At 42.6% G+C, this 12,026-nt stretch overlaps 1 protein-coding gene across 2 annotated transcripts in view; it reads left to right on the forward strand.

The window, feature by feature from the left end:
- The window catches only part of LOC141128280 (ultra-long-chain fatty acid omega-hydroxylase-like), a 113,009-nt gene that overhangs the window by 44,555 nt on the left and 56,428 nt on the right, over window positions 1-12,026 (forward strand). Inside the window, exons 3-5 of one of the 2 annotated variants that reach the window (XM_073615484.1) lie at window positions 1,334-1,478; window positions 4,550-4,603; window positions 7,505-7,632. In XM_073615484.1, the coding sequence (XP_073471585.1) occupies window positions 1,334-1,478; window positions 4,550-4,603; window positions 7,505-7,632 (327 nt within the window). The remainder of the gene's footprint in view (window positions 1-1,333; window positions 1,479-4,549; window positions 4,604-7,504; window positions 7,633-12,026) is intronic. The other variant, XM_073615485.1, reaches the window with a different exon arrangement.

The raw sequence follows: 12,026 nt of genomic DNA on the forward strand, positions 1-12,026 counted from the left end.
TACATTTACTTTTCCAAAGCACTGGTTATCATAAACAATTCATTTTTTTTTCTAAATACTAGTTCTACCATTTTTCATTCTTTATTACATATCAACACTGCTTATCTCCCGCAGCCTTGTTACGGCCATGTTCTCTCTACATGCATACACTCCAATAAAGGCTGGATGACTTATTTTAAGATGGGTTTTTTTTATGGTGACAACAGTGGAACATGCCAATACAATGGGGTGCTTTACTAAAACTAGCGAGAGCAAAATCTGGGGCAGCTCTGCATAGAAACCAACCAGATTCCAGTTTTTTTGTCAAAGGTTAATTGAACAAGCTGAGGGTATTATTTTATTGACAGCTGCAAATATTAAAAGACTGAAAATAACTTTTGAAATTATTTTATCATGTTAAAGGGGTTGTAAACCCTTGTGTTGTCACCTTTCGGGGGGGAGGGGGTACAGGATGACAGGTATCCTGTTCCTACTTCCAGGAGTCCGGGCTGCGGCCTGTGACATCACTGCGGGGCTCCCTCCTCCGCTCCCTGTCGCTGGGCCAGTAGGAGAGAGGAGCGGGGCCCCGCGCAAGTGCAGTAGGGTTCCCGGCATGAAGCCGTAAGGCTACACTGCCGGGTACCCTTCCACGCAATGGCGGCGGCAGCACCCGACAGCTGATGGAAGTATCAGCTGCGGTGCCGACATCACTGGACTCCGGGAGAGGTAAGTGTCAGATTGTTAAAAGCCAGAAGCTGCAATATGTGTAGCTGCAGACTTTTAATTTCTTTTTTTTTTTTTGGGTGGAACACCGCTTTAATGCATCCTTTGCATTAAGGTGAAAAAACTTCTGACACTGACTGCCCCCCCGGCCTCCCATTTTACTCATCTGGGCCAGTTCGTTCCCCCACAGGAGACGCGCTCTACCTCACTGGCTGGGGTTCTCGGCTCTTGATTGGATAGATTGATAGCAGCGCAGCCATTGGCTCCCGCTGCGTTTAATCAAATCCAATGACGCCGGGGGTGGGGCCGAGTCCGGCATTCTGTGTCTTTGGACGCAAATGCTAGGCTCGGGAACCCCCAGGGAGAGCGCTTCTCCTGGGGGTTTACCAATGCGGGGAGGAGCTGCGAGTGCTGTTGGGGGACCCCAGAAGATGATGATCGGGGACACTCTGTGCAAAACGAACTGCACAGTGGAGGTAAGTATGTTAAGTTAGTTATTTAAAAAAAAAAAAAAACGAGGGTTTACAACCCTTTTAAGGCTTATATGAGATTTTAGAAATTGGGTTTACATATACTTTAAATGCGCTTGCATGGTTGCTATCAATCTGACTGTTACTTCTCACCAATCTAGATCAAGGGTACAGAAGAAGGATTACTGGTGGCAAATGATCTGGTGAAGAAGTATGTCTACGCCTGCTCCTGGTGGTTTAGCCTTTACTATCCTATCATCAGGCTTTTCCACCCCACTAGCATTAAGTCAGTCCTGCAGGTTCCAGGTAGACAATTTTTTTCCAAGTCTCCTGCATCACTGTCACCTGCTTCCGTTTATGTGCTTTGACTTTTTCCAGCTGGTGCGCATACTGAACAGACATTCATGCTAGTGGAATACATTGCAATGCACCTGCATGAAAAATATGACATGTGTGCTTAGTTGTGTTTACAGTGCAAAATACTAATTCCTGAAAATTGCAGGTAGCACTTATGGTGCACTGTGCGACACCTACTTACTCTTTTAGCTTCACCCTTACTTTTGCACTTTTACCTCTGCTGCCAAAGATGTAAATAAGTGAAAATAAATCGGATCAGGACATCCTCTACTTTGCTAAATACCTTGCACATATTGTCCCTTAATGGAATGCATGATGACATGGAGATCAGTGTGTTTTTCCCTCATCTTTAGTTTCCATAACTAAATTTTGTAATGAGACTTGACGGAGATCCACCTTGAGGGTAGATTGTGCGGTGGGACTGTGTTGGGCAGCTATTCCTGTGCAGACCCATCGCACCCCCACCACAAGACAAGGGGAAAAAAATAAGTACTGTGTGCAATACTTTTTTGTACTTTTGAGATTTCAATAAAGTTTATTAAAAAAAAAAAGGTTAACAGTGTAAAGTGCTGTGATTAACCCATCAGCACTGCTTGCACTGCAATGCACACCAGCCGCAGCGATTGATGTGAATGTACCCTAAAGGAAACCTGTACTTTGTAAAATACTAGTTCACTGACTCATTCTGTTCAGTTAAGCTGGGTTCACACCAATGCGAATTTAATGCGGGTTTTACCGCATCCAATTTGCATAGCAAGAGAATGTGACTGGCTCTCTATGGAGCCGGTTCACATATCTCCGCAGCAGGTCCAGTGCGTTTTGCAAGAAAAGCGTGTGCCTTTTTTGGTCCGTTTCAGGTCTGAATTCAGCCCAAAATTTGGGGTGAAATCGGACCTGAAACGGTGAACCAGCACACACCGGACCCCTGCTGTGCGACGGATGCGGCGTTGGTGTGAACCCAGCCTTAGCTTCAATACTCTCGCTGATCCAGAACAAGTATGCAGAGTAGGAGCTCTATCTTTAAACTGGCCATACTCTAAAAAATAATTTTGTTGAAACTTTTTTTTTCAACTTCGTTTGAAACTTTTGTTTCAGGAACATTCACTTTAGATTCACTAGCGGCATTCATTTTTTACTATAAGACTGAGAAAAAAAGGGTGTGGCGCTACCTCAAAAAACCAAAAGATGATAAGGTGATAAGAATGTCAAATCACCCTAAAATATACGTAGGGTGTTCACACTCACCAGCACTTTTTGTAAAAAAAACTCAAGGTCGGTAGATATCTCTACACCAGCGACACAGGAAATAAAAATTCCTTATTCTTTGTTGAACTTCAGGCAATCATGCTCACAGAAAAGACATAGGAGACACAACAAAAGAACAATCATAGCATAGCAAAGCTTAATAACAGGAGCTAATGCTGGTTGGAAAAACAATGCCCACTCACATTCGAAAGTGCTATGTGCTAGCACCAACATCAACAACTTTAGGGTACCTCTGTATGCCGTCCAGACGGCCACGGCGTGTGTTCCAAAGCAAGAGGAAGTAGAAACCAGCAGGTATGGAAGTGACGTCAGTGAGGGATGGGCAAACAGCCTCTATGCATTTTGTGTGATACATGTTATCAGGAAGCATCACGTGTTTGCCGAGCTCGCGTGCAGAAGCGAACGCATACGTTACTCTGTAACTCAAAACATGCAACCTGTAGAATTTTTTAAACGTCGCCTATGGAGATTTTTAAGGGTAAAAGTTTGTCGCCATTCCACGAGTGGGCGCAATTTTGAAGTGTGACATGTTGGGTATGAATTTACTCAGCGTAGCATTATCTTTCACAATCTAAAAAAAAAAAATTGGGCTAGTAAATTTTCGGCGGACAATGGTCTGTCTGATTTTCGTATCGTCCGTACACAAGTCCGTCACACAAAAGTCGAAAGTACAAACATGCATGTTGGGAATCAATGCTCACCAAACACACAATTAGCAGAAGGGGCCCAAAGGGTGGCGCTCAAGAGCTGAAATTCCTCGTAGTACGTCACTACATTCGTGTTTGTTGGCCGACAATTGTGTACCGTTAGTATGCAAGACAAGATCCTAGCACACGACCTTTGGACAAAAATCAGACGCTCGGTTGGCCAACAATCAGATCGTGTGTACGAGGCTTTAGACCGCTGTGCAAATACGGTGTGACAGAAAGTATTGCAACGACCACCATTTTATTCTCTAGGGTGTTAGGAAAAAAATATATAATGTTTGGGGGTTCTAAGTAATTTTCTAGCAAAAAAAAAACTGTTTTTAACTTGTAAACACCTAATCTAAGAAAAAGGCCAAATCTCAGAAAGAGGCTTTCTGCTGCTTATAAACTCATATGCAACATTTGTGATGTTTTTTTTTTTTCTTTTTTAGTATCTGCTTGACATAATACTTGCTTTTTTATCATGTATGTTTTGTATATTGATGTGCCCTGGCCACTTTGATTCCAATACCTTACAGCTGACCCATTCTTCTGCAAGATCACTGCATGTGATTACTAATGTACCCCAAATTACAAAGATATCATTGTAGTACAGATTTGTAATTGTAAAACACACAATTCACACCATAATGTCTGAGTACCAAGAGGTTTCTCTTTAGTCTAACACAATACTACTTTTGGTAGCTGACATCTACTTCGCTAGACCTCCCAACACTTTTTATAACTCCTTCCATACATTTCATTGATCCTCTGTAATAATACATATGATACATCTGCCTCTTGTGCTCTTCCTACCTCCTATAGCACGTATTCTCTAACATGCACTGAATATTTGCACACTCCACTGTTTAGGCCCTTCCAATTGCAGTAAACTGACTTGTAATCATTTATGCATCTTTCTTATGTACATTTAATAAATAATCAATGATCTAATACTTCTGCAGTAATGCCTTATTGCTGAGCAGAAGCTATACAAATTTGAATGACTTATTAAATGTATTGGTATGCAATGGGCACTTTCAGAGGTCTGTTATTCCTATTTTCCAGCTCTCATTGCCCCAAAAGATGAACTGTTCTATGGCTTTCTAAGACCCTGGCTAGGTAAGTTTTCAATTATATTTTTTGCTTTTAGAAAAAAATAATAATAATGTGTGTGGGTGTGTGTATATGTATGTATATACATACACACACACAAACTGCAAACAGGACTTCTTATGGCTTTCTTTCAACAATGACTTTCTTCTTGCCACTCTTCCATAAAGGTCAGATTTGTGGAGTACACGACTAATAGTTGTCCTGTGGACAGATTCTCCCACCTGAGCTGTTGATCTCTGTAGCTCCTCCAGAGTTACCATGGGCCTCTTGGCTGCTTCTCTGATTAATGATCTCCTTGCCCGACCTGTCAGTTTAGGTGGACAGCCATGTCTTGGTAGGTTTGCAGTTGTGCCATACTCCATTTTCGGATGATGGATTGAACAGTGCTCCATGAGATGTTCAAAGCTTGGGATATTTTTTTTAGAACCTAACCCTGCTTTAAACTTCTCTACAACTTTATCCCTGACCTCTCTGGTGTTTTCCTTGGCCTTGATGATGCTATTTGTTCACAAAGGTTCTCTAACAAACCTCTGAGGGCTTCACAGAACAGCTGTATTTATACTGAAATGAAATTACACACAGGTGGACTATTAACTAGTTAGGTGACTTCTGAAGGCAATTGGTTCCACTGGGTTTTAGTTATGGGTATCAGAGTAAAGGGGGTTGAATACAAATGCACGCCACACTTTTCCGATATTTATTTGTAAAAAATTTTAAAAATCATTTATCATTTTCCTTCCACATCACAATTATGTGTCACTTTGTGTTGGTCTATCAGATAAAATCCCAATAAAATACATTTACGTTTTTGGTTATAACATGACAAAATGTGGAAAATTTCAAGGGATATGAATACTTTTTTTAAGGCACTGTATATATACAGTATCTCACAAAAGTGAGTACACCCCTCACATTTTTGTAAATATTTTATTATAACTTTTCATGTGACAACACTGAAGAAATTACACCTTGCTACAATGTAAAGTAGTGAGTGTACAGCTTGTGTAACAGTGTAAATTTACTGTCCCCTCAAAATAACTCAACACACAGCCATTAATGTCTAAACTGCTGGCAACAAAAGTGAGTACACCCCTAAGTGAAAATGTCCAAATGGGGCCCAAAGTGTCAATATTTTGTGTGGCCACCATTATTTTCCAGCACTGCCTTAACCCTCTTGGGCATGAAGTTTACCAGAGCTTCACAGGTTGCCACTGGAGTCCTCTTCCACTCCTCTATGACGACATCACTGAGCTGATGGATGTTAGAGACCTTGCACTCCCCCACCTTCTGTTTTGAGGATGCCCCAAAGGTGCTCAATAGGGTTTAGGTCTGGAGACATGCTTGGCCAGTCCATCACCTTTATTCTCAGCTTCTTTAGCAAGGCAGTGGTCGTCTTGGAGGTGTGTGTTGGGGTCATTATCATGTTGGAATACTACCCTGCGGCCCAGTCTCCAAAGGGAGGGGATCCTGCTCTGCTTCAGTATGTCACAGTACATGTTGGCATTAATGGTTCCCTCAATGAGCTATAGCTCCCCAGTGCTGGCAGCACTCATGCAGCCCCAGACCATGACACTCCCATCACCATGCTTGACTGTAGACAAGACACACTTGTCTTTGTACTCCTCACCTGGTTGCCAACACACATGCTTGACACCATCTGAACTAAATAAGTTTATCTTGGTCTCATCAGACCACAGGACATGGCTTCAGTAATCCCATGTCCTTAATCTGCTTGTCTTCAGCAAACTGTTTGTGGGCTTTCTTGTTCATCATCTTCCTTCTGGAAAGACAGCCATGCAGACCAATTTGATGCAGTGTGCGGCGTATGGTCTGAGCACTGAAAGTGAAAGTTTTGGGACTTTAAATGAGGCAGGCAATAACACAAATATAAATGGTGACACATTTATTGACATGGGCATAAAACCCTATAGCAATAGGTAAGTACATAAAGGGTAATAATACTTTAGCATGCAGAACACAACATAAATAGCAAAAAACAAAATTGCACATAAATAGGATCATAGTATAAAACAAATTGTATCATGTCACGAAAACAGTGTACAATATACATAGATGTAATAGAGTAAAACCATATTGGATAAAAATGTGATGTTAATAAAGCCATGTGTGGAATGGAGGCTGCGTCCTGTGAAGTTCTGCGTGTTTCGTCTATAAATAGGACTGATCAGGAGTGGATGCTACAAATAACTGTAAAGAATGTAAACAGATGTAAGTAAAAGTATAATTGTCTAGATGGAAACCCATATTATGGGAGAGTTGTGAAAAGAAATAAATGGTCTAACCCAAAGGATTTACATCCCATTGAAAGTTCAATCTAAGCGATACTGATACTGAGCCGCCATGTGTCCACCCCAGGAGCTGAGGTGTTGGGATCTGCAGGAACACCGGGCACACGTACAAGCGTCCCCAGCAGGATATCCCTGGGGACGCTCATACATGTGCCCGGTGTTCCTGTAGAAACTTGGGCCCAATTTGGAAATTTTCACTTAGGGGTGTACCCACTTTTGTTACCAGCAGTTTAGACATTAATGGCTGTGTGTTGAGTTATTTTGAGGGGACAACAAATTGACACTGTTATACAAGATGTACACTCACTACTTTACATTGTAGTAAAGTGTCATTTCTTCAGTGTTGTCACATGATAGGATATAATAAAATATTTAAAAAAAGTTTTTGTGAGATACTATATATATATATATATATATATATATATATATATATATATATATATATATATATATATAGCTCTCTGTACTATGGAATGATATCTAAGGCTCATTGATAAATAAAATAATGACGAGTGACAGGTAAATAAATGGTATGCAGAATACTAAAATGCATTTACGCAAACTCATATTTTTTTTCATGTGATGTTTTATCATTTAGGAGATGGTCTTCTTCTCAGTCGTGGGGAGAAATGGGGTCGGCACCGACGTCTTTTAACCCCTGGATTTCATTTTGATATCTTAAAAAATTATGTTACTATCTTCAACCAAAGCACTGATATCATGCACGTAAGTTCAAACTTTCCATAATATCTGCAGTATCACAACTTTCTATGTGGTAGGCCATTGGTTCTCAACCTGGAGTATGCATGCTCCTGGGACTACATTGACACATGACATTGGACATCTGAGGGACTGCTTTTAGTATGACAGATCTGTGAGAACTGGTGCAAGGGTCATAATGTGGTGCTTACAATGGTCCATTTTTTTTTATGTGTGTAAAACCTTTAACTCAAAAGGAAAAAACTGTTTCTGTAACTACTTAAACGGTGTTAGCTGGAGCTCGGCTTTAATTTGTTAGTCAAACCTACAACTGCATCTAAAGCCGCGTACACACGAGCGGATTGTCTGATAGAAAAAGTCAGATGGAAGCTTTTCATCGTATATTCCGATCGTGTGTATGCCTCATCGGACTTTTTTTTTTCGAAAATTCTTACGGACCTAGAAATGGAACATGTTCTAAATATTTCCGATGGAACCAATTCCTATCGGGAAAACTGCTCGTCTGTATGCTGTTCCGACGGACCAAAAACGACGCATGCTCTGAAACAAGTACGAGACGGAAGCTATTGACTACTGGCTATTGCACTTCCTTTTTCTAGTCCCGTTGTACGTGCTGTACGTCACTGCGTTCTGGGTGGTCGGACTTTGCTCGGACTTTGGGTTGACCGTGTGTAGGCAAGACCACTTGAATGGAATTCCGTCGGAGTTCCGTCGGAGGAACCGTCGGAGTTTATTACGACAGCTGAACCGGTCGTGTGTACGCGGAATAACACTACCCTCACCGCAGACTGACAATGCTGCTATTCAAAGGTGCCTCCACTGCTCCTCCATCCAGAGTGGAGACACCCTAAGACAGGAAGTGTGTTACTGGCTGGATCACTAGGTGAAAATAATGAAAAAGATTTGAAAAAAAGAGAAAACTAATGCAGCCATCACATTTAAGGATTGGTAAGCTGAAAAATAATAATTTTCTGACTTTGAATTTAATATCTGTTTTATCTGTTCCATGTTTGGATAAAAAGCAATACATATGAAACTTCTATTTAAAAGAATATTGTTGCCATGGAGCTGACATATGCCCTTTTTTCTGACAGATTTTTTGCCAACCTTGTCTTGCATACACACGGTCGCACAAAGTTGTCGGAAAAAAGTTCTGAACATGGTGACATAAAACACGTGCGTCGGGACTATAAACGGGGCAGTAGCTAATAGCTTTCGTCTCTTCATTTATTCCGAGCATGCGTGGCACTTTGTGCGTCGGATTTGTGTACACACGATCGGAATTTAAACGATCGGATTCTGTTGTCGGAAAATTTTATATCCTGCTCTCAAACTTTGTGTGTCGGAAATTCCGACGGAAAAAGTCTGATGGAGCCCACACATCGGAATTTCCGACAACACAATCCAATCGCACTTTTTCCACCAGAAAATCTGACCGTGTGTACAGGACATAAGGCTGGGTTCACACCTCCGACAGATGCGGCTCGCAGCAGGGATCTGGTGTGTCCCTGTTCTCTGTTTCAGGGACGAATCAGGGCCGAATTATTGACTGAATTTGGACTTGAAACAGGGCTAAAGACGCACGGGACCTCTGTGAAATCCAATCCGCAGCCGCCACTGAGATGTGTGAACCGGCTCACAATCTCCTGACATGCAAATTGGATACAGGGAAACCCACATCCAATTCGCACTAGTGTGAACCCAGCCTTAATGTTTGGTACACTTATTGATATTTTTCTGTTTAGTCTTGTAAAAACATTCTGGAACAATGTTTGAAGGGAAAGGATGAATGCAGCAGACAGATTCAGTTTTCCAGAATCATCTACTAACTTGGGGTGATGTGGGCAGAGAGGAGAAAATAGCAAGGGAAAGGATTTTTAGGGAGGAAAGGAAAAACAACCAACTCATTTCTAAATGGGGGGCGGGGTAATTGACACAGCTGTTACTACTGACACCAAAATAAGACAGCTACAGATTTCTTACTAGCTTTGCAAATTTGTAAGACCTATACTCTTTTTTTTTTTTTCTGTAAGGGCTTGTTTACAGGGCACTTGTGATTGGGGAAGTGGTAAAACATGCAGTTCAGCTGTGTTTTTACCACCCCCCAACTACTCTCTCTTAAAGTGTCACTAAACCCACATCATAAAAAACTATCAATAAATGGTGTTTATACGCACTCACTTTCTGTAAGAACTTTCTGTTCTGCAAAAAAACCTGGTTGATCCTGCCGCTCTTTATCTCCACCTTCTTTTCATGTCCCCAATTCAGCTAGGGATTTTTCACCTGTGGTGGCAACTCTGCATATGCTCAGCTTTCAGTGAGTTTCTATGCTGAGCGTTTCCTCCCTATCACATCAGAGCAGCTCATGTGATTATAGAGTCCCACATGTGGGTGTATACATAATGGTAAATGACAGTCCACTCCCTTCATCCTCCTCTATGCTCACTAACCAGCTAAACACAATGGGGGTGGGATATTACATGTAGATTAACGGAGGCTTCACCTCCTTATTTTAACACACAGGCTGGAGGGGTGTGACTGGCAGAAATCCATCCACATCATGGATTAAAACTGTTTATTGATATTATTTTTTTTTTTTACTCTGCAATCCAAAGGCTATTTTTTTATTTTAAACATGTGATCAGCAGCAAAGGACTAGAAGCTCCACCTGGTTAGGTTTTCCTGCAGACAGGCTGGGAAAGGTCTGGGTCATGGGACAGCTGTATATCGATTAGGAAAAAGGTACTTAGATGTTTTTTGTTTACAGTGCCATCATCCACATATAGAAATAGAAAGGACAATGTAAATTGGCAACAGTTTGTGTTTAGTAAAACTTTAGGCTGAAAAGGTGGCTGATGGGGATGTACACATGCCGCAATTGCCATGGTGGAGCATCACAGGGCTTCCTATACCCTCCAATACAATTTAACAAGTATATTAAGGATTGAAAGGGCTTGTCTCCTTCAAACTTCTAACAACCTGCAACTTACATGTGGAGTTTCTCAGGCTTTTCAGCAGGAATTTTACCCCCTAACATGCCTACCGAAAAAAGCCCATTCAAGTGAATAGGAGGTCGTGTGGGCTTTTGGGGGGTAAAACAGATGGTAAGGAGGCGGCATAACACCTCCCAGCTGCCTGTCAAATGCCCTCTGAAAAGTGATCCACCGCAGATCGGCATTGTGTACTTTGGTAATGCACCTGAATTAACCACTTCAGATCCAGGCCATTGCCAAATGACGGCAACAGCACGGATCTACATTGCCGGGACGACGTCTATTGACGTCGTCCCAGCACGAGCGGCCTGCGCGCCCCCTGCAGGGCGTGCGCGGCGCGCTCGGTGATCAGCGAGTCTATGAGACTCGCCTGATCACAGATCAGAGTAAGGGGTCGGTCCCGACCCCTTACCCACATGATCAGCTGTCATCCAATGACAACTGATCATGTGATGTAAACAGAGCCGGTAATCGGCTATTTTTCCTCCTCGCGCTGACAGAATGAGGAGGAAAAAAAAACCCGATCACCGGCGGCCGTGATCGGGACATCAGTCCCCATCACGGCGATCTTCTGTGACACAGCAATAGGCAGCAGTGCCGCCTACCAGTGCCCACCAGCGTCACCCATCAGTGCCCACAGTGCCATCAATCAGTGCCACCCATCAGTGCCCACAGTGCCACCCATCAGTGCCACCCATCAGCACCCACATCAGTGCAACAACAGTGCTGCACATCAGTGCCACCTATCAGTGCCCATCAGTGTCACCTACCAGTGCCCATCAGTGCCGCCCATCACTGCCCATAAGTGCCCCCCATCAGTGCCACCCATCAGTGCCCCCCATCAGTGGTACCTATCAGTGCCCATCAGTGCCACCTATCCGTGCCACCCATCCGTGCCACCCATCAGTGGCCATCAGTGCCGCCTTATCTGTGCCCATCAGTACCGCCTTATCTGTCCCCATCAGTGCTGCCTTAACTGTGCCTATTAGTGCCGCCTTAACTGCACCTATCAGTGCCGCCTTAACTGTGCCTATCAGTGCCGCCTTATCTGTGCCTATCCATGCCCATCAGTGCAGCCTATCAGTGCCCACCAGTGCCGCCTCATCAGCGCATATCAATGAAGGAGAAAAATTACCTGTTTGCAAAATTTTATAACAAACTATTAAACATGATTTTTTTTTTTTTTTTTTTAAAATTTCCGTCTTTTTTTGTTTGTTTAGCAAAAAATAAAAACCCCAGCTGTGATTAAATACCACCAAAAGAAAGCTCTATTTGTGGGAAAAATGATAAAAATTTCATTTGGGTACAGTGTTGTATGACCGCGCAATTGTCATTCAAAATGCGACAGCGCTGAAAGCTGAAAATTGGTCTGGGCAGGAGGGGGGTTTAAGTGCCCAGTAAGCCAGT

The sequence above is a fragment of the Aquarana catesbeiana genome, linkage group LG02, assembly GCF_042186555.1.
Source record: "Aquarana catesbeiana isolate 2022-GZ linkage group LG02, ASM4218655v1, whole genome shotgun sequence".
Taxonomy (NCBI): Eukaryota; Metazoa; Chordata; class Amphibia; order Anura; family Ranidae; genus Aquarana; species Aquarana catesbeiana.